Raw genomic sequence first — 25,595 nt, 5'->3', positions numbered from 1 at the left:
CCCCCTCACGGGCTCAGCCTTCCATCCCATTCAGTCTGACCCCAGCCATGCAGTGTAGGGGGTGCCCCCCCCCCCAGCTTCTTTAGGGTTTTCTCTGGGCTTCTCGGCCACCACAAAGAAGACAGGAGGAGCGGAGGCCTGGGAGGTCACAGTTTTCTAGCAGAGTTCCTGCCTCGGGGAGAGCCTGCCTCTTCCCCCCCACGCGGGGGTGTCCGGGGGAGGGGGAGATGGGGGGTTCAGCGAGGGTAGCATAGGAGGCTAAGGTTTGGGGGTGCGCCCTTCATTCCTTCGTGTGGACTGCCGGACAGGATTTAATTCCATAAAAAAAGCAAAAAAATGTTCGGAAAGCCTCTGGTCTTTTGTTTTGTTCCCCCCTGAACATATATGCCAATTTAGTAAATTCCTGGGGTCATCCAGGACCCGCTTGGTAACCAGGCCCTCTTTCTGTTTACCGATCTTTCTAGAGAGGGAGAGAAACACGGATTTGTGAGTCCACGTGAGTTTTTTATTTATTTTTATTTTTTATTAAGATATTATATGTGCACATATCTTACCATTGCTCCCCCACCCCACTCCCATACATGCCCTCACCCTCCAGAGTTTTTTGTCCATTGGTTATGCTTATCCACGTGAGTCTTGTATGTGCCCTGGCGGGGATGGAACCCACGACCTCGGCCTCTTGGGCCAATGACTCCTTGGGCAGGCTTCCCACACCTGCTTCCTTCGCAGCAGTGTCTCCACCCTGGGGCGGGGCAGGGCCGGAAGCAGACGTTGGGCGTGGCCAAGGGGCGTGACCAGAAGCAGGTGTTGGGCGTGGCCAAGGAGGCGGGGCGAGCGTGGGGACAGGAAGCGGAAGGGGAGGAGTCAGATGGCTTTAAAGGTCAGTGGCTGGTGAGAGGCCAGCAGCACCACCGGAAGTTGAGGGCTGCGGGTTAACCTCATCCTCCTCTGTGCAGACTTGGCCTGGGGAGGAGGGAGCTTCACGGGGGAAGACGGGGAGTGGGGAGGGGGGTGGCCTTGGTGTGGGAGGCGTGGTCCCTGGAAGGTGGTGATGTAGGCTAGTGGCCTGGAGGGAGCACGGGGTGGCACTGATGTTCAGGGGAGCACAGGCATTCTGGTGCGGCTGTTCTCGGGGGACAGGACCTGCTGTAGGTGCACAGGCAGGGAGGGATGGAGCCAGGACCCACCCCGGGTCTGCCCGACACAAGTCCTGGCTCTTTGGGAGGCCCGGCCTTCAGGGAGAGGGGACGGTGGCAGTCCTGGAGGGCTCCCTGGAGCAGGCAGTGGCATGGCTTACAAACCTTTCCTAGCCTGAGTGTGAAGCCGGGGTAAGGAGAGTGCAGGACCGGGAGAGAGGAGGCTGTGTGCGTGTGGACCAGAACAGCGGTCTGCAAACCGCGGCTCTTGAGCCACATGCGGCTCTTTGGCCCCGTGAGTGTGGCTCTTCCACAAATACCACGTGCGGGCGCGCACATACAGTGCCACTGAAACTTCGTGGCCCATGCACAGACGTGGGTTTTCGGTCTGCGTGGGATCTATTTTGAAGAAGCGGCGTTAGAACACTCAAGGGGCCAAAGAGCCGCATGTGGCTCTCGAACCGCGGTTTGCCGACCACTGGACTAGACACACCGTCCTGGGCTCCGGGTCCCGTCTGCACATTGATGTCTCTTCCGAGTCTGGGGCTCCCTCCCCCTCAGCGTTGGTGTTTGCTAAATATTTCTCCCGGGGCAGCCTGACATCTGACCACCAGCACCTCTCCCGCCCCGCCCCTCTGTGGTTTCAGGGTGCCGTGGGGGCCAGGGGGGCCACTGGTCATGACCAGGGCTGTGCCCGGCCTGCCACTGGGGAAGACCTCAGGTCTCTCTGTCCACCAGGCTATCCATGCTGCCAGGATGTTCGCTTCCTGGGGGACACGGCGAAGCAAGCCCTGGGCCTGACAGATGTGGGTTCGAATCCCCTATCTTCTGTGTGCTCAGCGGGGCCGTGGGCCAGCGGGTGCGCCTCAGAGCCAACGTTTCCCCACCTGCAAACAGGGCGATGTTGCCCTAACCGGTTTGGCTCAGTGGATAGAGCATCGGCCTGCAGACTCAAAGGTCCCAGGTTTGATTCTGGTCAAGGGCATGCACTACATTGGTTGCGGGCACATCCCCAGGAGAGGAGTGTGCAGGGGGCAGCTGATGGATGTTTCTCTCTAATGGGTGTTTCAAACTCTCTATCCTCCCTTCCTGACTGTGAGAAAGTCAGTAAAATATATTTTAAAAACACAACTACGAAAACCAACCAAACAAACAAAGGGCGGTGCTTTCTCCCAGCCCGAGACCTTGGCCCCGCCGCGCTGTTCCGAGTGGCGGGTAGGAGTGTGAGGAACGTGGTAAGTGTGTGGGGAGGTTGGAAATAGATTAAAATGTAGAGTAACGCGAGCTTTAGGAATTCTCCCTGAGCCCTGCTCATATCCCGGGCTCACCGAGGCCGCTTCCGCCCTGGCCACACGAGGGTGCAGCCCTCCGAGCGGATCCTGAGCAGCTGGTCCGAGGTGCACAGGTGTCTGGCCTTGTCCTCCCCGGCGTAAACCTCACCATGGCTCCCGCGGTGCTTAAGGCCAAGTCCAAGCGCTTTCGGGATTTATGGTGCTTCCTCTCCCCCTGGACCTCAGGCCCGCCGGGGCAGCACTGTGCTCTCTCACCGCCACAGCCCAGTGCCTCGGAGAGCCCCTGGCACTGACTGGTCCTCGTGCGGGTCGTTCTCCTCACCCGGTGTGCGTGAGCAGGGCACCCGTCCGCTGAGGCGTTTCGGGTACAGACACGCGGGTAGTGTCAGCATTATTACTCACATTATTACTGAGGTTCGGAGAGGACCGGGTCTTGATAGGACTCCGCACGATCATTGAATAAACATTCGCTCTCTTAGCCTCCTGAGGGACGGCAGGAGGCAGTGTTGCCTTCACCGGGAACGGAAGTCTGAGCCCGAGTCCGGAGCCTCTCCCAGGTGCGGGGGCTGAGGGTTGGCAGCCGCCACAGGTGCGGGCAGGTGGTCTAGCAGCGTCCCTCTGCCTGGGCGGAGCGGGAGGGAGATCCTGCCGGCACTGCCACCTGGGAGTCCTCCGTGGTCAGGCCCCGGTCCCATCACCTGGACGGCAAGTAGGTCCCGGTCCGATCACCTGGACAGCAGGTCTGCGGGACTGACAGGGCGGTGCTCTGGACTCTTCACTCAGTGCCCACCAATTTCTGACGTTATGTACCCACTGAGAGCATAAAACTGTACAGAGTGAAGGGAAGTGCTCAAAGAGGAAAAAGGAACAGTATCCGCGTGTCTTCCCACCGCCCTGCGCACTGCTGTCCCCGTTCCCTTCCATCCCTGCCGGGGGCAGAGCCGTGGAGGGCGTGTGCCACCGGACATTCTCCTTTCCCTGTGGAATGGGGGCCTGTTTCAGAACGCACCTGTTTGTGTCCTGGCTCTGTCATTCCTGAGCTGTGTGACCCCGGGCCAGTTCCTCCACCTCTCTGAGCCCCCATGGCCTCAGCAGTCCCTCAGAGAATGCTACCTACCTGCCCCTCAGGGCACTGCTCTCTGATGTGGGCGAGGAGAGTGAGGGAACTGTGGGGAGGGGAGGGGAAGGGAAGGGAGGGGAGGAGCAGCTGGGAAGGGCCTTTTCCAGGCAAGGAGTTTGGTTTCACCCCGGGGCAGTGGGAGCCAAAGATGGTCTGTGATAGTTCACTGTTTTCTCATCCTCAGAAAAGTAATAGGAGTCTCAGGATGAGCCTGACCCACCATACAGGTGATGGGGCCGGGCCCTGACCGGCCGTACAGGTGATGGAACAGAGGGGGGGGGTGTTGGGCGGAGGGGTCGGCTTTGTTTTCATGGGAATGGCCGGTATGAAAAGCTGACGGTGAGGAGCCCCCTGAGGAAGGTGACACTTGGGCGGCCAGGACAGAGGCCGGGCGGGGAAGGGAGGGATGAGGAGGGCCTAGGCCAGGGGTATGTGGGCATTCGGGCGGGACACCGGTCCTGCCTGGTCCTCAGTTGGGCCGCCTCCTGGGCTCACTCAGGAGCCGGTCACCACTGGTGTGGAGGACGGGTGCTTGCTTGTTGGTGCTTCACCCTACCCACCCCGTGAGGACCCAGCGTGCCACCGCTGTCACCGCACATGGTGACACTTTCCGGTGTCTCTCTCCAGCAGTCCTCCTCCCCCTCCACTCTCGGCCCAAACCCGCCCTCTGTGCCTCCGCCATCTCCTCTCCCGGCATCCTGGGGGGAACTTGCCCCTTTTCCTTCTCAGAATTCCCTTTGTCCTCACAGCCTCCTGCCCACCAGGAGGTGGAAGTAGCCCCATCAGGCTGTGAGCCAGACGGGGGGCTCACACTGGGACCCGCTTTCCACACCCGGCCGCGGTGACGACTCTTCCCGACCTCCCGGTGTGGCTGGGATCGCTCTGCTGACCCGCCCCTGGCCACTCGTCTGTGTGGTTAGCTCCTCGTCCGATCTCTCCCTGGGGGGAGACTCTCGGAGTGAGGCTGTTGAGCAGAAGTAACCCCAGTTACAAAGGGCACAGAAGGTGCCAACTGGCATTCCAGAGCGGCTGTGCCCGTGTGCACCCACCGAGAGCAAACCAGAACAGCAGTTCCCAGAGCCTGCCAGCCACGGGCATTGAAAACCTTAGCCAATGGGATGAGGAGGATTCTCGTCCCGGTCCGCGTTCCCTTGGTTACGGTGTGTGTGTGTGTGTGTGTGTGTGTGTGTGTGTGTGTGTGGTGGGTGGGGAGGTGGGGGTGGGAGGAAGGGGGGTGGAGGCTGAGTGTGTTGTCTGTGTGCGGCCACGGGCGGTTTCTTTTTGGGAGAATTGCCTCTTCATTACGTGCATACATGTTTCTGTGGGCGGGTGGCTTACAGCACGCCTGTTCGTGGCCAGTGACAGTGACCTCCCACCTGGTGGGGTGACGTTTTCCTCCGCGGAGGTTTGCCGTGGATGCCCCGTGTGGGTGCTCAGACTTCCTGCCCCCTTTAATGCTGGTCTTGGAGATGTTCTTGCTGGTGGTTTCTCTGTTTATTTCATGTTGTAAAACCACCGGAGAGGTGTTCTGCTGTGAGGAACCAGGTGGACATCCTGTTTCATTGGTTCCTGACAGCTGCTGCACACAGTGAGTCAGCTGCTGCACACAGTGGGTCAGCTGCTGCACACAGTGGGTCAGCTGCTGCACACAGTGGGTCAGCTGCTGCGTGCCCCCCACCCTCCCAGGCATGGACTTCCTGTGTCCGTCCTCAGTGTTTGGACTTTCTCTTCCGTCTCGTTGATCTGTTGAGCAGCCCAATTTCTATCCCTAAGGAGAGAGACATAAACTTCCAGCTTGAAGTTGTCAAACCAGATTTTCTTTCCTAAACGAAGAAGATGGATTTCCAGCCGGAGGATGGCAGCCACTGTCTGGAGGACCCCACAAGGCCCTGTGGGATGGCCCTCGCCCCAGCCCTCTGGAATGTCCGCATCCCTTCCTCCTGCTTAATCCATCCCATCACGGCTGCCAAGCCAAACCTTCACTCTGACAGGCAGCCGCAGGCCCCCCTCCAGCCACACAGGGGCCACTTCACACTGTGATGCCTTCGCCGAGATCCCCACCCCTTCCCACCCCCGCTGCCATCCCTGCGCTGGCAGGCTGCTGGCCTCAGTGCTCGGGTCTGCGCTGTGGTCACTGGCCGGAGGCAGGCACACGCCTGGGGGAGCCGGGACGTGTGGACACACTGCGTGCTGGGCGTTATCTGTCCGCAGTCCTGCCAGCATCCCTGGGGGAGGCCATTCTTATCGTCCTCGCACACTAGGTCGGGTGGCAGACAGAGTCACCTGGCCAGGGTCCCTCATGGGGAAGGAGCAGAGCAGCCGGCAGCTGTCCTGGACAGACCGCATGCCGGGGTGGACATCCAGCGGCCGTGGGGCTGGGTGTCAGCCCGTCTGGTCCAGAACCGTCCTCCAGCCCAGCCCGCGGGCTCCAGGGGAGACGAAGAGAAACCTTCCAGCTGCTGCTGCCAGAGCTTCCGGGTGAAGAAGGCCATTTGCATAGGGCGCTGGGTTTGCGTTGGGCGCTGACTCTGTGTCGGGTGCTGGGCATGCACTGGGTATTGGGTGCCGGCCATTTGCATTGGGCGCTGGGTTGGCATCGGGCACTGGGTTTGCATCAGGCGCTGGGTTGGCATCGGGCACTGGGTTTGCATCAGGCGCTGGGTTGGCGTTGGGCGCTGGGTTGGCGTTGGGCGCTGGGTTGGCGTCGGGCACTGGGTTTGCATCTCAGCAGAGCCTGGTGTGACCAGCCTGCCGGGGCGAAAGCCGGAAGCTCGCACAGATGGCGGGCTGATTTCTGCCAATCACAAGGAGGGGAATGCACAACCATCTGCTTGCTGTGTCGGCATCGGACTCTAACTTTTTTTTATCAGAATGATGAACTTGGTTAGTCACCGTATTTAAAAAATATATTTTTATTGATGTTGGAGAGGGAGAGGGAGAGGGAAAGAGAGAGAGAAACATCAATGATGAGACAGAATCACGGATGGGCTGCCTCCTGCAGGCCTCACACTGGGACTGAGCCCACAACACAGGCCCGTGCCCTGACCGGGAATTGAGCCGGGACCTCCTGGTTCATAGGTCAACGCTCAGCCGCTGGGCCACGCCGGCCTGCGGGTATTTTATTAAAACTGAGGAGGATGCCGTCAGTCGTGAGACCCACCATCGTGCTCGTGCTGCCAGAGAGGGACGGACGGCAACGCGGCCGGGTGGCCGGCGGCAGGCTAGGCTGGAAATGTTAAACGTGGAAAGTGTGTGCCTGGGACTCAGGTGGCGATGGGCGGACGCTCACGTGCTGACTTGTTGGCGGCCATGTCCATGGGCTGGCTCCGCGCTGGGCATGGCTGGCATGCTCACTGTCCCCTCGCCCCAAAGCACGCAGACAGCGGGTCCCTGACGCGCTGACGGAACAGGTGGTCGGTGGACGGGCTCGTTCGGTCACCAAATCCTCTCCAGCACCTGCTGCTGCCGGGCGCCCGTTCTGGCAGAGAGCCGGCCCTGTGGCAGCTCCCCGACCGCCAGGCCCATGCCGGACGCTGCCTGCGGTCCAGTCTGGGCGGGACCCAGGCCTCTGCATTCTCACCAGCACCTGGGAGATCGCGGGCAGGAGGACGCCAGACAAACATGAGAAATGGCGCTTCAGTCCATGACTTCCCAGCCCTGTAGCATCCAGACGTGCACAGATGTGGCCTGCTCCCATTTAGGGTCCTGTCTGTGGTTACCCTTTTCTTCCAGATTCCTTTCCTCCTTCTCTCCTTCCCTCCCCCCTCCCTCCTTCTCTTCCTCTCCTGCCTCCCTCCATCTCTCTCTCTCTTCCACCTCTCCTCTCCTCCCTCGTCCCTCCCTAAGTGGTGTACAGTGTATCAGGCCCGGTGCTGGGCACGCAGTGGTGACCACATGGACCATCACACCCTCAGCGAGCGTTTGGTGCTGTCTGCCCTGTGCCAGCACGGGGTTGCCTGTTCCCCTTCCCCACAGCAGCACCCCGACAAGGCGTGCTGTGTGCGCATCCTTCTTCAGAGCTGCCAGAGGGCGGTCGCTCCGGTGAGGAACCAGGGCTCCCGCGTGGAGGCGCCGCGACTGCCGAGCTAACGTGGAGGAGCTCAGCCCTGGGATGCGGACACATCACACCTGCCCTGTTTGCCCTGCCACGGCGGGGGGAGCCGACTTAGAACCCCACTTCCTCAGGCGCTCTGGAAAGAGGCTGCTTCCTACCAGCAGCGGTGCAGGCCAGTTTCCTGGGGCCGGAGGGAGTCTGTCGGGTTTCAGAGAGGAAATCGGATAGACAGACAGACAGACGGCGATGCCGGGCGGCCGCCGGCTCCCTGGGCTGCACCAGCTGAGGCTGCAGGGGCCGCTTGGGAGGGCCCAGCCTGCTGATGAGGTGGTCTATTCCTGGACCAGAAACCACCGGGTCAGCAGGCTGGGCCGTGTCGCTGGGCGTCAGGCGCCAGGCGGTCGGGGACGCTGGGGCGGACGAGGTGCCGCCCGCCAGTGAAGCTCAGGGCACAGAAGGAAGGGTCGGACAGATGGAACTCCGGCGGGCGCTGCCACTTCCCTGGTCTCCATCCCAGGCAGGCCACTCCGATGCTGGGGCGCGGCCTCCCGGCTTCTAACATCAAGGTGGGGCCGGGCGTAACAGCACCTGCTTCACAGAATTGCAGAGCTCACTGAGCTGATCGCACACAGCTGGAGCACACACACGGGGAGGCTGCTCCTTGTCCCAGGAGTGTGGTGCCCTGTGCTGCAGGGGGCAGGGGTGGGGACATCTGTCTTTGTCCCCAGAGCTCAGCCGCTCCATGAACTTGATGGCATGGTTTTTGTTAATTTTTAAAAAATATGTTTTATTGATTTTTTTACAGAGAGGAAGGGAGAAAGAGAGCTAGAAACATCGATGAGAGAGAAACATTGACCAGCTGCCTCTTGCACACCCATTTCCGGGGATGTGCCCCGCAACCAATGTAAATGTCCTTGACCCGGAATCGAACCTGGGACCTTTCAGTCCGCAGACCGATGCTCTACCGCTGAGCCAAACCAGTTTCAGCAGTTTTTATTAATCTTTACTGGCAGATTCGAGAGAGTGGAAGGCAGGGTGGGGGTGGGGGTGGGGATGGGGGTGGCAGTAGAGAGAGAGAAACATCATGTGAGAGACACATCAATTGGCTGCCTGTATGTACCCGGCTGGAAGCTGGGGATGGAACTTGTAACCGAGGTACGTGCCCTTGACTGGGAGTCAAACCCAGGACCCTTTGGTGTGCAGGCTGATGCTCTCCCCACTGAGCGCCATCGGCCAGGGCTGTGGCCTATTTCCTGAAAGAATGAACGTGACTGGCCTTGGAGGATGTGGAGTGTGGGCAGGCGGAGACCCAGAGTGGGGTCGTGTTTGTGGCAAGAGGGGGTGCGAGCGGTGGAGGCGCCACCCTGACCGCTTCACTGGCCCTGGGGCAGGCCCAGGAGCCCGGATGAGAAGTGCGATGCCGGGTCCTCTCCTGCCAGCCTCTGAGGGCCTCTGTGCTGGAGGGGCGGGCAGGGCTTCAGAGTTCACAGCCTGGAGGGAGAAAAAGACCCTGAAGACAGGATGGGCACTTGATGTAACCGGGACTTTGTGAGCAGGTGTACATATTGGGTTTTAAGCCCGTAACCGCTTTGCCCTATTTTAAGCGTCTCTGGGAGAGAGGAAACGGACGATTCTTAAATCTTGGGCACGTGTGGCGCTACTGTGACTTAGCGTCCCGTCTGGCCTCAGAGCTTGGGCGGCCTGGGACCGCCCCACTCATTTCACCGAAACCCTGTGAGGTGGGAGAGGCATCCTTCAAACCCAGGAGGGCCAAGTGCGCAGCCGCAGAGAGCCGGGCCCGCCCGCCGCCCACCACCCGCCACCCGCAGCTGGTCCTTCCCTCCGGGAAAAAGGCATCAAGTATAGTCGGGAGTGGAAATGAATTTTGCCTCCTTTTTCGAAATCTTCGCTGTGTTCCTGTGACTAGCATATTTTCACTTCTCCTACTAAGAAAACGCCTTATAATAACATTACTGGATACCATTTTTTACGTACTGGATTGCTGTGGGTGAGACTGTGAAGGGGAAATACTTACAATGGGAATGAAAACTGGTACCCCAGTCCCACAAGGGAACTTAGAAATTACCCAGCGAAACTGAACACGCACTTACCTCTGACCCAGCAATCCCACTCCAGAAACGTACCCTGAAGGCGTGCTCTGAGCAGTACAGCGACACACACACACACACACACACACACACACACGCACAAAGGTGTTCACTGCAGCACAGAAAACATTGTCCATGCCCCGGAGGTAAAAGAGGGAGTTGGTCAATCATTTGATCTGAAGGGTCTCCTGGAGGAACTTCAAACTTGCATTGTTTGATCTCCGTAAGCCATGTTTTTTTCTTCAACAAACATCTATAATAGGAGAGTGGTTGAATAAACTATGATAAATAATGATAATAAAAGAATAACAGAAAAGAAAACGCCCGTAAAGGGAGGACCCGCAGAGCCATTTGCACGGACGCCCTCCGCCTGCCGGGGTGGGTGTGGCACCGGAGGCCAAGTGCTGCTCCGAGCGGAGCCGGGAGGAGGGGGTGGGGGATGCCCCAGGGAGCCAGGAGGAAAAGGGGGGGTGTGGACTCAGAGGCTTCACAGAACCTTCTGCTCACGTGGTCGCAGGTATTGGGTGGAGTCCAGCACCAAGGCCTGAGCTCACATTTGCTTCAGAAGAAACATGCCAAGTGGCAGCTCTCTCCTGCCCCAGGGAGACCTGGGCCCAGCCAGGTCAGGCTGTGAGTACATCGCTGGGCGGAGCATCTCACCAGGAAGTGCCTTCGCTCTGCGCTTGGTCTGAAACGGATGCACGGAGCCAGCAGGCCACTGCCTTCCAGCTGGACTTCAACCTGGAGTATGCCCGCCTTCTGTCGGCTCAGGGCATGCCCCGCCCCCAGCAGTCCCGGGGCTTGGCCCACCGTGGGGGTCACTCCCGGTGTCTTACCCTCACTAACGCTTCTTCCAGCACCTGCTCAGCACCAGGGACCTGGGGGGAGGGAGGTCCAGGAGCACAGAGTCAGCCAGTCTTGTCCTGGCCCTTACGATAGAATGTTCTGGAAGCTCAGGTGGGAAGACTTCCATTTTGTGTCCCCAGTGCTGAGAATGGCGTCCAGCAGAGTAGAGGCTCGCTAAGGATGCGCTGAATGAATGAGTGATGGAGTGGAATGAATGCACAGTTGAGCAGGATAAGCCGGTGGGCGATGCAGCCCGTTCGAGGGTGCCGTGGGTTTGCTGGAGCGGTTGTGGAAGTCTCAGGGGAGGGGTTTGGGGTCAGGGAGGACAGAGCCTGGCCCCTCGGGCAGATGGAGACCCAGAGGCAGATCCAGGCTTGTGGGATGGGGGAGTCGGTGGGGCCCAGTGGAGGGGAGTGGGGTTTGAGAGCTGGCACTGAGTGCCAGGAAGTGGAGGCAGATGGCCAGGCTGCAGGTGGCAGGGGTGGGGGCACTGGGAGGACTCCAGAGGGAATTTGGCCGAAGCACTGCCCGTGGGGACGGCCGAGAGTGGATGGCGGGAGGAGGGGCACGTGGCCGCATGCTCGGGAGCTGGGGTGCCCGGCAGACAATGCGCCCATTCTCTCTCTCTGTGGAAGGAGCACATCGCCACCAGCTGGCTCTCCCGCTGAGGGACGAACCCCAGGCCCCGTGGAGACCTGGTGTCCGCTGAGATTCCCACGGCTCCCTCCTCCGTCTCGTCCCGCGCTCAGCCTGCCCTGAGCTCGGTGCCCGTGCCCCTGTGCGTGGGAAAACACACCCACAGAAAGCCAGTGCCTGCCGTCCGCATGGACAGCTCCCACTCGCTGAGCTGCACAGAGAGAGAGACCTCCATTTCACAGCCGGGGAAGCTGAGGCCCAGAGGACTGACCTGGGGTTTGAGTCCATGTCTGCCCGGCCCGCTTCTAACCACATGGCTGTGGGTAATTGACTGTCTTTGGCCTCAGTTTCTCCATCCAGAAGATGGGGGCAATGATAGTACCTGTGTGAGCCACGTCCCGCGTGGTTCAGGGTTCGGGATCCGGAGAAGGGCCATGTGCAAATGACAGAGACGAGACAAGAAATGATAATTTGGCCGAAACCGGTTTGGCTCAGCGGTAGAGCGTCGGTCTGCGAACTGAAAGGTCCCAGGTTCGATTCCAGTCAAGGGCATATATCTTGGTTGCGGGCACATCCCCGGTAGGGGATGTGCAAGAGGCAGCTGGTCGATGTTTCTCTCTCATCGACGTTTCTGGCTCTCTCTCTCTCTCCCTTCCTCTCTGTAAGAAAAATCAATAAAATATATTTAAAAAAAGAAAAAAGAAAAAAAGAAATGATAATTTGGAAATTGGGGTCCAGGCGGAAGAGTCCCCAGTGCCCAGGGCTTCCCTGGTGCCCAGGCCCTGCCAACCTTTTACTCAATTTTCGGTACACATATTGCCCCCAGGCAGGCAGGCAATTCTGGCAACAGACAGACTATCTTAAAGGTCAGTAAATATTAGGAAGATTTACTCTGAGAGCATTTGGTCAGGAAGTTGCTTGAGCCCCCATTGTTTGGATGAAACAATTATGGACTAAATAATGCATAGCGCCGGCCCTTGCCAGGGCTCAGGGTTCACCAGCGTTCCGGACTCCGTGTTTACACTTGTCTGATGGTGAGGACCACGGGTGGCTTCCCACAGGTACCGTATCCTACTGTTGTTGAGAGGCTTACCGGAGACTGTCCGGTACAAGGCGGATGGGAGCCGGGTACCTGCTTGCTCTCTTACGCCGTGTGACCGGAGGGGCTGGGGGAGTGGTTCTGGTGTCTGGCGGGGAGAGTGGGCGGCACTGAGTGCTGGAAGGAGCGGAAGTTACCAGGGGGCCCTTCTGTTTGTGAGTTTCTTTTTGGCTTGAACTAGGAAATGCTTTCTACTGTAGGGGCCACCCGAGGGGAGCAGGCATCCCCCGGGCTTCCTGTTACTGGAAGGACGGACAAGAGGTGCTGAAAGCCCAGCTGGTGTGGCTCAGCGGTTGAGCGTTGACCCATGAACCAGGAGGTCACGGTTCGATTCCCGGTCAGGGCACAGGCCTGGATCATGGACTTGATCCCCATAGTGGGGTGTGTGGGAGGCAGCCAATCAAAGGTTCTCATCATTGATGTTTCTGTCTCTCTCTCCCTCCCCCTTCCTCTCTGACATCAATAAAATATCAACAGAGGCCGACACTCTATCCACTGAGCCAAACCGGACAGGGCAATAAAACATATTTGATAAAGGAGAAGAGATGCTGATGGCCAGGAGTGGGGGGCAGGGGAGGGGTGCTTGTGGAGAGGACAGATGTGTTTTGCTTGGGCTGCACAATATTTAAACCTATTTTTTTGAGTGAGTGTGTAACACATAGATTGGGAGATTTCACACGAAGACCAGTTTCTGCTAAATCTAATCAGGAATCCTTGGGTCCTGCTCTTGAATATCCGCTGGAGCCGGGGTTAGCGTCTTTCCTTGTGGCCAGCTCCTGGCTGCCCCTTCGCCTCCAGGGCACAGCCTAGCGCCATCTGCTGGTGCGGCTGTGGAGGGCAGGGAGCCCTGGGTTCGGGCAGGCTGTCTGGAGGGCTGGCTCTCCTAATGCCGGGCTGGCCCAGTTTTTTGGAAGATATGAGAGGCTGCAGGGAAAAGGTCTTGGTCCCCTGGAAGTCACCTGGCATTGCCCCTTCCCCTCACGCTGCCCCCTCTGCTGGAGCCTCGGGAAAGTCCTGGGCCAGCTGTGCTCGCTATTAGCCAGTCCGGCAGAGCGTGCCTGCTGGGAGGAGGAGGAGGAGGAGGAGGAGAAGGAGGAGGAGGAGGAGGCGGCGACAGCTGGCAGCTTTGAGCATCGCTATGTGCCAGGAACTGCCACGGCCTTCACTCACATAAGCCATTTACTACCCCAGCAACCCCTCGGAGGGGGTGCCTACAAACGGCCACACTGATTCCCTCCTTCTGACCCCGACACGCCCGGGTGGGTGGGGCATCACCGGGTGCTTTCGGCTCATGCTCAGTGAGACTCAGCACCATCTCCCCATCACTTGTGCTGATGGCACAGCAGCACTGCAGCGACCATGGCTGCAGCACCAAACCATCATCACGGTGCGGACTGGTGAACAGAGAGGGCCGCCCCGTCTCCTCCCGGCCCTGCCAAGGCCCAGTCTCCCAGGCCCTGCCGAACCCCGACTCTCCCCTGCCTGCGGAGCCCAGGTGCAGGTCTGCCCCAGGCCAAGCGGGTAGGCTGGGGTGTGGTCCTTCATTCAGCCGCGCCCTGACGTTGGCCCCCGCAGGCGAGTTCCCCTTCCTTACTAGCTACCATTCAGATGGCACTGCACTTCACGGCCAGGGCGTCTGACCTTCCCTGTGGGAATTCTCTCCAGAGAATCAACCCCCAAGTGCCGCTGAGCTTGGACTTCATAAGCCAGCATGATGGGATCAGACTTCAACACACTGTAGGGAAGGCAGGCACCTAGAGAGACTTTTTAAAATCCTCACCCCAGGATGTGTTTTTATTTGTTATATATATTATACTAAGGACCTGCTGCAGGAATATACCGTATTTTCCGGCGTATAAGACGACCCCCTAATTTCACAGTTAAAACCTAGGTTTAGGCCTATATTCGCTGTATAAGACTACCCCCCACTTCCGAGGCATCACCAGTTCTTTTTTTAATAGACCGCCTCTCTGACTGGCCAATCGGAGCAGGCTTTTTATGCAGCAAATTATACATGTTCTGCACCCGAAGCCACACTGTGTTCTAGTAACACCTTTCGGTGCACATGGTGTCACTCCAACCGATGCCACCTGGCGAGGGGGAGAGACACTTTAAGGGCCAATTAAGTACACGTGTCCGTTAGGGAGTAAACTGCTCTAAGCTCCCAGAGGGGGATTCCCTCCGTCTTTGGGCGCAATGAGCAGGAAGCTGGCAGAGAAAGCCCTTCCAACAGCCGGGCCGGACTTCCTGCTCATCAGAGGGGGTGGGCATTTGTGGTCTGGGGGCCGACGTCACGTTTCTGCCAGCATTTTGTGGATCCCGGAATAAAGATCCCAGGCTCCCCTCTGCAGCTCTGAGGCGAAGGCCCCTCCGTCTCCCCTCCAGGCTGTGGAAGTGCCGCGTCCGAGGGGAGACACTCGTTTCTCAGAGCTGCTCCTCAGACCCTGGTCGAGAGGCAGCTGGGCGGGTGGGAGGGACTCCGGGTTCCCTGGCCCTGCCAAGTCCTAGGCTCTGCACCCTCTGGGACCCGCCTCCCTGCCGGGCGCCCGGGGCTGAGCTCACTGACATTTGCAGACCGCGGTCTGCGGGGCCCTCAGGGGTCCTCTCAGGCCGGCAGGGGGGAGAACGGGTTAGGCCTCGGCGCCTTAACTGGCTTCCAGGTGGTTCTGGTGCAGCCTGGCGGAGAAGCGCCAGGTGCGGCTGTGGAGGGGTGGGGAGCGGGGCCGGCGGGCAGGCGTGGGCCTGGCGTTCATTGCTAACCCGCTTTCTGCTCCCACAGGCTCCCGAGTGATGCTGGTTTCCACGGAGGGCGAGCAGAGTCCTGCGCGGCGGGCGGGCCCGGCGGAGCTGGCGGCGGTGCCCGCGGGCTGGCGGGCGTGAGCGCGGGCTCTCGGCACCTCCCGGGAGGAAGCATGTCTAAGAAGGGCCGGAGCAAGGGCGACAAGCCCGAGATGGAGGCGGACGCCGTGCAGGCGGCCAACGAGGAGCTGCGGGCCAAGCTGACCAGCATCCAGATCGAGTTCCAGCAGGAGAAGAGCAAGGTGGGCGGGCCTCCACACAGCCAGGCTGTGGATTCCGGGGCATACTGCCGCTGGCTGTGTCGGAGTGGGCACCCCACCCATCTAAGGCCAACATCAGGGGCGGGCTAGACATCGTCTGGGGGCGAACCCCAGCCCCCCATCTTCCTGTGACCTGGGACCAGCTACCTCACTCTCCCTGCCCAGACTCCCCTCACCTGCTCACCGGGCCCCCTGGCCCGCCCCGCTGGCCGCCCGGCCGCCCCGCACACACCTCTGCCCTCCCCCGCCTCGTCCGCCTCCTTTCCGCCCGTGCCCACCCTTCCCGCAGCTCTTCCCTTTCCGCTCCCCTCTTCCCAGCATCCTCACGGCCGCCGTGGCCACCGTTTCCCAGGAGACGAGCAGGAAGCTGTGGGAGGGTGCACACTCAGAATTCTTCAGAGAGAGACAGAACCAGCAGGAGATTTTACATATAACACACGCGCGCACACACACACACACACACACGCGCACACACACACGTGTGCTCGGGGGAGGAGAGGGACTGTCCAGAGGTTCCTCACGCCTGTGGAGGCCAGCGGCGGAGACCCCAGCAGGAGCTGCCCTCGCGGTCCTGAGTCCGGGGGCCGCAGGAGGCTGGCCCCCCTCGCTGGGCCCCCCCACCCCACCACTGAGGGCCATCCGCTTTCTCCAGGTCTGCTGACTCAGAGTTAATCAGTCTAAGGGCGTGGTCGGCAAACTCATCAGTCATCAGAGCCAAATATCAACAGCACAACGATTGACATTTCTTCTGAGAGCCACATTTTTTAAACTTAAACTTCTCCTAATGCCACTTCTTCAACATAGACTCACCCAGACCGTGGCATTTTGTGGAAGAGCCACACTCAAGGGGCCAAAGAGCCGCATGTGGCTCGGGTGCCACAGTTTGCCGACCACCGGTCGTTTTACAAATCATGTTTTTAATTGTGTACTGGCCGCACAGATACACGCAGGCGGGTTGGCGGCCTGGCACCTGGGGCACCAGCTCCGGGCCAGGCGCCTGGGGTGAAGCCTGGCTCCGCCCCTTGGCAGCCCCTCGCCCCGGCAGGTCTCTGGGCCTCAGGTGCCCTGTGGCAACACCTCCCTCCAGAGTCCACAGGAGCCACTCCTCCTCTTTCTCCTCCCCCTCTTCCTCTTCCCCTCCCTCCCTACCTCCACCCGCCTGTCTTCTCTAGCTCAGCCCAGTCACGGCCCTGCAAACTTCTTTCTGATTTAAGATTTATTCAGTGTTAGTGAGAGAGGATGTCTGCTGGGCACGTTCATGACGGATACATGTCCTTCCTTGTAAATCTCTGGATGGAGGGAGGTTCCGCTCCTCTCCCACACCTGCAGCTGCTTCCCACCCCCAGGGCACATCTCCTCTCCGGAGCAAGGCAGCAAGGAGTCTGGGCGGGGCTGGTCAGGGTCAGAACCAGGGGGTGGCTGCAGGGGAACTGGAGAGTGGGGACCAGGGAGGGGCTCAGGGACAGCAGGCACAAAGGTACGTGGGGAGGTTTCCACGGGGCATGGCTTGGCTCCTCAGCCCTGCCCCTGCCCTTGACCCTGACCCTGGCCCACTCTCCCCGCTGCAGGTGGGCAAGCTGCGCGAGCGGCTGCAGGAGGCCAAGCTGGAGCGGGAGCAGGAGCAGCGGCGGCACACGGCCTACCTCTCGGCGCTGCGGGCCAAGCTGCACGAGGAGAAGACCAAGGAGCTGCAGGCGCTGCGCGAGGCGCTCATCCGCCAGCACGAGCAGGAGGCTGCGCGCACGGCCAAGATCAGGGAGGGCGAGCTGCAGCGGCTGCAGGCCACGCTGAACGTGCTGCGCGACGGCGCGGCCGACAAGGTGAAGACGGCGCTGCTGGCCGAGGCGCGCGAGGAGGCGCGCAGGGGCTTTGACGGCGAGCGGCTGCGGCTGCAGCAGGAGCTGCTGGAGCAGAAGGCGGCGCGCAAGCAGGCGGAGGAGGCGCTCAGCCACTGCGTGCAGGCCGACAAGGCCAAGGCGGCCGACCTGCGCGCCGCCTACCAGGAGCACCAGGACGAGGTGCACCGCATCAAGCGCGAGTGTGAGCGCGACATCCGCCGGCTGGTAGGTGGCCCGCCCCTTCCTGCCCCCAGACTGGTACATGCCCCGCCCCCAGACTGGTACATGCCCCGCCCCCAGGCTGGTACATGCCCCGCCCCCAGGCTGGTACATGCCCCGCCCCCGGGCTGGTACATGCCCCACCCCCCAGGCTGGTACATACCCCGCCCCCAGGCTGGTACATGCCCCGCCCCCAGGCTGGTACATGCCCCGCCCCCCAGGCTGGTACATGCCCCGCCCCCCAGGCTGGTACATCCCCGCCCCCCAGGCTGGTACATACCCCGCCCCCAGGCTGGTACATGCCCCGTCCCCTAGGCTGGTACATGCCCCGCCCCCAGGCTGGTACATGCCCCGCCCCCAGGCTGGTACATGTCCCGCCCCCAGGCTGGTACCCGGCCCTCCCTGCCGGCTCGCCGCCCTCTCCTGCCCCGCGCGCTGCCCCCCCTCCCCGCAGGGACCTCGCAGCTCCAAGGACACTGCGCTCCGGGCAGCGCCCTGGCACCGGGCTTCCGGCGGAGACCTGCCGTCTTGCGGGGGGGAGGAAGGCTTTGCCGGCGGGTCCCTCCTTTCTAGGCGCGGTCCCTGGTAGGTCACCCAGCGGCTCGCCTCCGGCGCTGGGGTGGCTGGGCGCCCTCAGGGTTCCCTGCCCTTCTCTGCCTGCTGTTCCCACAGCTCCCGGAGTGAAGGAGAAACGGGTGCCCCCTTTCCCTCCACCTCCCCAACCTTCCCCAGGACACGCCCACGGCGCCCCTGGTGGCCATCCACCAGCAGCGCCTGCGCTGGCCAGGGCCTCTGCCTGGGTTCCCAGGAGCACCTCCCCGGCTGCAGGGAGAAGCTTAATCCCGGGCACCAGGGCAGCCACTGAGAGCCAGCCGGAGCCGTCAGAGCACGGGAGAGGAGGGCGTTAACCTGCAGCACCACCCCCTGGCCCCGGCCCTGCCGTGTCCTTGCTCCCAGCTCCGGTCACTCTCCGACCCACCACCGTGTTAACCTGTTATGCGCGCGGCTGCCTCCCTCCCTCGGTTTGCTCCGATGTTTCCCAGCTCAGTACTTGGATTGACGGCAGCTCAGATACCTGCCTGTTTGATTAACGCCCTCCTCTCTCGTGGCTCTGACGGCTCCGGCTGGCTCTCAGTGGCTGCCCTGGTGCCCGGGGTTAAGCTTCTCCCTGAAGCCGGGGAGATGCTTCTGGGAGTCCAGGCAGAGGCCCTGGCCAGCGCGGGCGCTGCTGGAGGATGGCCACCAGGGGGCGTCGTGGGCATGTCGTGAGGGAGGTTGGGGATCTCAAGGGAAAGGAGGCAGGAGTTTCTCCTCCAAAGAAAGGCGACTCCGAGAGCTGTGGGAACAGCAGGCTTTGTGTGAAAAGCTCCCATTTCCCCCCTATAACCTCAATTACGTTGTATCGGTTTTTAATGGTCTGCTGTTTAAGTGAGATGGCCTTCTGTTAACCAGCAGCTAACATAGAGTGATGGTTATAAAACGCCAGGCTCCGGGCCAAATTCGTTTCGCGGCTGATCTACTAGTATATCTCCCCGCAACTGGACAGAGTAGGTTCTAGAATGTTCTCAGGGTCCCCGTGTTACAGAGGCTGAAGCTAGTCAGGTGGCGGCCTGTGCAGGATCCCACAGCAGGACGGGCAGTGCAGGCAGGACGCTGGACCAGGGTCCCAGGCCCTGGCGGCCTGTGCGTCCACGGGTGTGGTTGGAAGGAAGAGTTTCGATTCCGGCCACTTGGGGTTCTCACTCTGCGTGAGCCGAGGCTGGGCTGCCGTACAGGTGGCCCACAGCTCAGGGGCCTTGGGCCACGGCAATTCATTCTCTCCCAGGGCTGGAGGCCCGACGCCCACACCCAAGGTGCCAGCAGGCTGCGCCCTCTGATGCCAGAGGGTCTTTCCTGCCTATCCCAGTGTCTGTGGCACCAGCCACCTTGTCATGGCCGAGTTGTGGCCGTGTCACTCAGGTCCCTGCCGCCATCTCCACAAGGCCCCCTGCGGTGCGTTAGTGTGTCCCTCTCCTTTTACAGGACACCGGTCACAAAGGCCCCTTACCCAGAGGGACAGCATCGTACAGCCCTGTTCCCGAATGAGGCACAGCGCGGGTCCGAGGACGGACCTGGACTGGGTGTTGGGAAGACGGCACCCCAGCACAGTGCCCTTATGGGCAGTGCCCCAGCTGTCGGCTCTGTGTCCAGAAACGGTGGGACTGTGGGCCTGGATTCTCTCCCCAGCCTCACAAAGGGGTCAGCACTCTGGAGAACCGGCTGGGGCTGATGCGTGGATGATTAAAGAGTCCGGAGACAACACCAGGCAACAGAGGCTTCCGTGATTGTGGGGCTGCGAGGAAGCGGGGTGAGGAGATGTGGTGACCTCAGCTGCCTGTGAGGGGCCTACTGTCGGGTGAGGACAGAGATGCCCGGGGAAGGGGCACAGCCTGGAAGGGGCCGAGCCTCTTTAAGAGGCACGAAGCACCCTCTGGGTGTCAGAGGGCGCAGCCTGCTGGCACCTTGAGAGTGGGCACCGGGCCTCCAGCTGGGAGAGAACGAATTGCCGTGGCCTGAGGCCCCTGAGCTGGCCGCCATCTGCACGGCAGCCCAGCCTCAGCACCCGCCACGCGGCATGAGAACTCCAAGCAGCTGGAATCGAAACTCTTCCTTCCAATCACACCCACAGACATTAGTGCCAGGGCCAGCCAGGTCAGGAGGAAGTAGGAGCTGAGAAGGGTCCCAGGGCAGCGAGGGCGGGAGAGGGTCCTGGAGCAGCGGGTGTGTGTGTGTGTGTGTGTGTGAGTGTGAGTGACTCTGTCCTGCCGAGGAGAAGGCTGGAGGACAGGAGGCTGTCAGGGGGCCTGGGCGGGAAGCTCCCTTGGTGGTGGGGCGGGGGCTGTGCCCAGAAGGAGCGGCCGAGGAGTGAGTGGGAGACAGGAGTGCAGCCCACCGTGGTGACAAGCCTCGCTGTGGAGGGCGGAGGGGCAGAGGGGCCCGAGGGCCAGGGTTTGACTTCATGGAGGTGAACGAGACCCGGGCACAGACACATTTCCAAGGCCAGTGCCTGGCTGGCTGTCTATCTAGGTCCTGGAAACGCCGGGCAGCGGGGCTGGGCCGTGGGCTGCGGCCTCGCTGTGTCCTGTGGCCATGAGCTGCCGGCCGTCCCCTGGGCCTCCGCCAGCCGGGGACGGACAAACCTCCCCGGCACAGCCCCCACAGCGGACGGCTCCCTCCTTTTCTTCTCAGATGGATGAGATCAAGGGGAAGGACCGGGTGATCCTGGCCTTGGAGAAGGAGCTGGGCGTGCAGGCCGGCCAGACGCAGCGGCTGCTGCTGCAGAAGGAGGCTCTGGACGAGCAGCTGGTGCAGGTCAAAGAGGCCGAGCGGCACCACAGCAGCCCCAAGCGGGAGCTGCCGCCCGGCATTGGGGACATGGCGGAGCTCCTGGGCGCCCAGGTGAGGCTCGGAGCTGCCCCACACCCTCCCTTCCCTGGCCAGCCCTCCCTCCACTCAGCCTGCCGGCCTTCCTCCTTCCCTCCCTCCTTCCATCCACCTGTCCATCTTCTGTTCCTTTCAGCCCTTCTCGGCTAATCCGCTGACGCCCCCTCTGCTTTGCCTGGAGTGGAGGGGTAGACAGCAGCGGCTTTGCCTCTAATTGAAAAGAAAGAAATGGAGGCATCAGGCCCTGGCTGGTGTGGGGCAGTGGTCAGAGTGTTGGCCCATGGACCAAAGGATCACGGGTTTGATTCCCGGTCAAGAGCACGGAACTCAGTTGCAAGCTCGATCCCCAGACCTATAGGAAGCAATCAATCGATGTGTCTCTCTTACATGGATGTTTCTCTTTCTCTCTCCCTCTCCCCTCCTGCATCTCCTCCACTCTCTCTCTCTAAAAAAAAAAAAAGGAAAAAATATTCTCAGGTGAGGATAAAAAGAAAAGTGAAGCGTCAGTGCAGGCTGTGCAGTGAGAGCAGACAGGGACCCAGCCAAGATGGGACACGAGGGCCTCAGCCAGCTGACGGGCATTTGGGGTGGCAGCGTGGTGCTTACTAGGCCCAGAGCAGGCTGCAGCATCCGTCCATCCATCCATCCGTCCATTCGTCCGTCCATCCATCCATCCATCCGTTCACTCACTCACTCATTCACTGTCCCAGCGCCTCATGCGTGTTACGTGCAGACGCCACAAGCGAGTGGACACAGGCCTGCCCTTGAGGAGTGCTGGCACCTCGCCAGGGCACTCGGCTCAGAGTGTGCAGGGGCCCGAACCCGGAGGCCCCTGAGGCCCCAGAGGCCCGGTCCCGGGTTCGGGAGCCACGGCGGGTTTGACAGGAAGCCTTTCTGCGGGCAGCTGGCCGAGGGGCTGTCCCTGGGGCCGGTCTCCTGGAGCCCCAGTGCTGGTGGGAGCCACCTCGCCCAGCGGCTGCGGTTCTCTAAGAAGCTGGTCCCGGGAGCCGGTTCTCTAAGACGCTCTGAGGCCCTTCAGCGTGCACTCGTGTCTTTCAGGATCAGCACTTGGATGAGCGAGATGTGAGGCGCTTTCAGCTGAAGATTGCGGAGCTGAACTCGGTGATCCGGAAGCTGGAGGACAGGAACACCCTCCTGGCAGATGAGAGGAACGAACTGGTAACGGCCCCGGGGACGGATGGGGTACCAGGAGCCGCGCTGGGCCGCGAGGCTGGGTAAAAGCTGACGCGGGGCCTCTGGCTCTGTGCTTCCCCGTTTCCTTCTGGTCGGACACCCGGCCACGGAAGCCTGTCCCTGCCCTTGGCCTCTGCAGGGTTTATCCTGGCGACAGTGAGAGAAGTGCTGAGAGGCGTGGAGAGGATGCTCAGGGGGTGTCCTTTGTAACAGCACGCCCCACTGTGTGGCGCTCAGGTGTCGGTCAGAGTGACCGCAGAACACTTACACAGTGATGGCATGCAGCCATTAAGGATGACGGGGCCGCCCTGGCCAGTCAGGCCCAGTGGTTGGAGCATCGGCCCCTGGACTGAAGGGTCCTGGGTTTGATTCCAGTCAAGGGCACGTACTTTGGTTGCAGGCTTGATCTCCTGCCCCAGTTGGTGCATGTGTGGGAGACGCACCAATTGATGTGTCTCTTTCATATCCATGTTTCTCTCTCTCTGTCTTTCCCCATCCTTTCCACTCTGTCTAAAAACATATGGAAAAGTAATCTTGGGTGAGAATTAACAAAAAAACAAACAAAAAAAGAATGACCACATGGATCATGTTTAATTGCCAGGAACATTGGTTCAGAAGATGAACAGTTTCTAGAACAAAACTATATTGTTCATATTGGCGCTGCCTCAGTTATCCCCATCCGCAGCGCTGAGCCTGCCATGCAGGTGCCCTGGGCTTGTCTGTTGTCCGAAGAGGGCGGAGCCTTCTTAGGTCTGTGCTTGGGGAGGAGCTGGGTAGCGGGATTGACCTTTATGCACGTGACCCATGACCTCTGGAAGTGCGGCCTAGTGGACACAGCACAGGCCGCTGGCCAGCAGGGCGCCCTGGGGCAGGTCTGGGGGCCCCCTCCGCGGGGCTCCCCTCTCCCTCTGAGCTCGGTGGGTGCGGGTGGGAAGCCCCGCGTCGATGTGACGCCAGCCGTGCTGGCTCACGGCGCCCCTGCCCTCCGGCCGCAGCTGAAACGCTCCCGGGAGACGGAGGTGCAGCTGAAGCCGCTGGTGGAGAAGAACAAGAGGATGAGCAAGAAGAACGAGGACCTGCTGCAGAGCATCCAGCGCATGGAGGAGAAGCTCAAGAAGCTCACGAGGGAGAACGTGGAGATGGTACGTCGCCGCGGCGACCAGCCGGGCCGCAGGTCCGGCCCCCCTCCCACCAGGCCCCGGCCCACAGTCAGGGTGACTGTGTTTGCGGCCCTGGAAGTCAGGGAGCCTGAGGGAGAGCCCCAGGAGCCCTGTGAGCCCTGCCTGTGCCTCTGCGCCTCCGTTTCCTCATCCGCAGAATGGGAATGACGGTGTGGTGGGGACGGGGGGGACGGGATGACAGCACCGAAAACAGCGGCTGGGGAGGCTCAGTGTGTGATAGATGCTCTGCTGCTCCTACGAGGCGGGTTCTTTGTGGTCAGGGTGCAGTCTTGGCGGAGATGGTTCGGAGAGCACTCTGAGGCTCGTTGCCCAACGCAGGGGGAGTAGGTCGCCCCCATTTTACAGCTGAGTAGACTGAGGCTCAGAGGCGATGCCCTTCTCCCTGGGCCCTCGCAGGTCCAGGTACGAGCATGTAATCCGGTGTGAGGCGTGCTCCCTCCCGCTTCCCTGTCTGGCGGTCAAGGCTGGGTGTGGACGTCCACCCACCCAGGGCCGGCCCCACCCTCTCCTGGTGGGTGGGCGCCGGCAGCCGCGCCTGCAGCTTGGTCCTTGGGCAGCTGTGCGCTCCTCCAGCTTGGGGACCAGGTGGCCGTCACCCCTCCATCCACCCTCCCATCCCGTATCCCGGAGCCCCGCTCTGCGCCAGGACGTGCACAATGGGTCCTCAAGGGGACGCGCACAATGGGTCCTCAAGGGGACGCACACAGTGGGCCCTCGCCGGGACGCGCACAGTGGGCCCTCACGGGGATGCGCACAGTGGGTCCTCGCCGGGACGCGCACAGTGGGCCCTCACGGGGATGCGCACAGTGGGCCCTTGCCAGGATGCGTACAGTGGGTCCTCACGGGGACGCGCACAGTGGGCCCTCGCGTGGATGCGCACAGTGGGCCCTCACGGGGACGCGCACAGTGGGTCCTCGCGGGGACGCGCACAGTGAGCCCTCATGGGGACGCGCACAGTGGGTCCTCGCGGGGACGCGCACAGTGAGCCCTCATGGGGACGCGCACAGTGGGTCCTCGCGGGGACGCGCACAGTGGGCCCTCGCCGGGACGCGCACAGTGGGCCCTCACGGGGACGCCCACAGTGGGCCCTCGCGGGGACGCCCACAGTGGGCCCTCACGGGGACGCGCAGTGGGTCCTCGCCGGGACGCGCACAGTGGGCCCTCGCGGGGATGCGCACAGTGGGCCCTCACGGGGACGCGCACAGTGGGCCCTCACAGGGACGCGCACAGTGGGCCCTCACGGGGATGCGCACATGGGTCCTTGCCGGGATGCGCACAGTGGGCCCTCGCGGGGATGCGCACAGTGGGCCCTCACGGGGATGCCCACAGTGGGCCCTCACGGGGACGCGCACAGTGGGCCCTCACGGGGACGCGCACAGTGGGCCCTCACGGGGATGCGCACAGTGGGCCCTCACAGGGACGCGCACAGTGGGTCCTCCCCGCCGTGGCTGAGCAGCGTTCTCTCCCTCGGGCGCAGAAAGAGAAGCTGTCGGCGCAGGCGTCCCTGAAGCGACACACGTCCCTGAATGACCTGAGCCTGACGCGGGACGAGCAGGAGATTGAGTTCCTGCGGCTGCAGGTGCTGGAGCAGCAGCACGTCATCGACGACCTCTCCCTGGTGCGTCTGCCCTGGGATGCCTCGGCGATGCCGGGTGCCCCGCCGTCCTGCCGGGTGGCACCGTGGCTCCTGGCGCTGCCGCTGCCACTGGGGTCAGAGCCTGGCCGGACCAGGCCGGCTGCGGGCGGGCTGGCAGCTCTGAGGTCCTGGTCAGAGAGCCAGGCTGGCGGGTGGGCGAGGCTGACCGTGCCCACAGCGGTGTCTCCTTCCTTCCAGGAGCGGGAACGGCTCCTGCGCCCCAAGAGGCATCGTGGGAAAGGCCTGAAGATGCCCAAGGTGAGTGAGGGGGTGCGGGCGGGGCCAGGGGGAGGGGACACGCGTCCTGCACGTGTGACGGTGCAGGTGTTCCCGCCGCTTCTCCGTGGCATGGGACTGACGGCGTGGACACGGTTAGTGTGACTTTTCGTGGTAAACGAGGATGCTTCGGCCTCAGGGGCTGCTCCCTGCAAAGGGAGAGCGGTGAGGGTCAGACCTGACGGGGGTTAAATGGCGCTCAGGCCTGGTGGCAGCGTCTCACCGCCCTTCCGAGGAGGCGGGGGCTGCGGGGCATGGGGACGAGGCGGCGCGGTGTTCCTTCTGGAGGATGTGGGTAACGGGGCGAGTGTGTGAGTGTCCGGGCAGAGGGAGCGGCCGGGGCCGAGCTGGCCTGAGCGAGCACGTGGGGGCCGGGAGAAGGAAGACCCTGTTTGCGTTTAAACCTGTAAACATACTTTTCACCTCCGTGCAGACCAGGCCTGCTCGCCTCCTGGCTTCTGGCTTTCTGTTTTTAAAT

General features: G+C 61.6%; 1 protein-coding gene across 1 annotated transcript in view; it reads left to right on the top strand.

The window, feature by feature from the left end:
* The window catches only part of JAKMIP1 (janus kinase and microtubule interacting protein 1), a 67,666-nt gene that overhangs the window by 15,749 nt on the left and 26,322 nt on the right, over window positions 1-25,595 (top strand). Inside the window, exons 2-8 of the mRNA XM_036420781.2 lie at window positions 15,071-15,332; window positions 16,919-17,413; window positions 20,636-20,845; window positions 21,890-22,009; window positions 23,020-23,166; window positions 24,683-24,823; window positions 25,040-25,099. Of these exons, the coding sequence (XP_036276674.1) occupies window positions 15,204-15,332; window positions 16,919-17,413; window positions 20,636-20,845; window positions 21,890-22,009; window positions 23,020-23,166; window positions 24,683-24,823; window positions 25,040-25,099 (1,302 nt within the window). The 5' untranslated portion in view covers window positions 15,071-15,203. The remainder of the gene's footprint in view (window positions 1-15,070; window positions 15,333-16,918; window positions 17,414-20,635; window positions 20,846-21,889; window positions 22,010-23,019; window positions 23,167-24,682; window positions 24,824-25,039; window positions 25,100-25,595) is intronic.

Source organism: Pipistrellus kuhlii, unplaced genomic scaffold (assembly GCF_014108245.1).
Source record: "Pipistrellus kuhlii isolate mPipKuh1 unplaced genomic scaffold, mPipKuh1.p scaffold_m20_p_1, whole genome shotgun sequence".
Classification (NCBI taxonomy): Eukaryota; Metazoa; Chordata; class Mammalia; order Chiroptera; family Vespertilionidae; genus Pipistrellus; species Pipistrellus kuhlii.
This window is presented reverse-complemented; position numbering and strand designations above follow the sequence as displayed.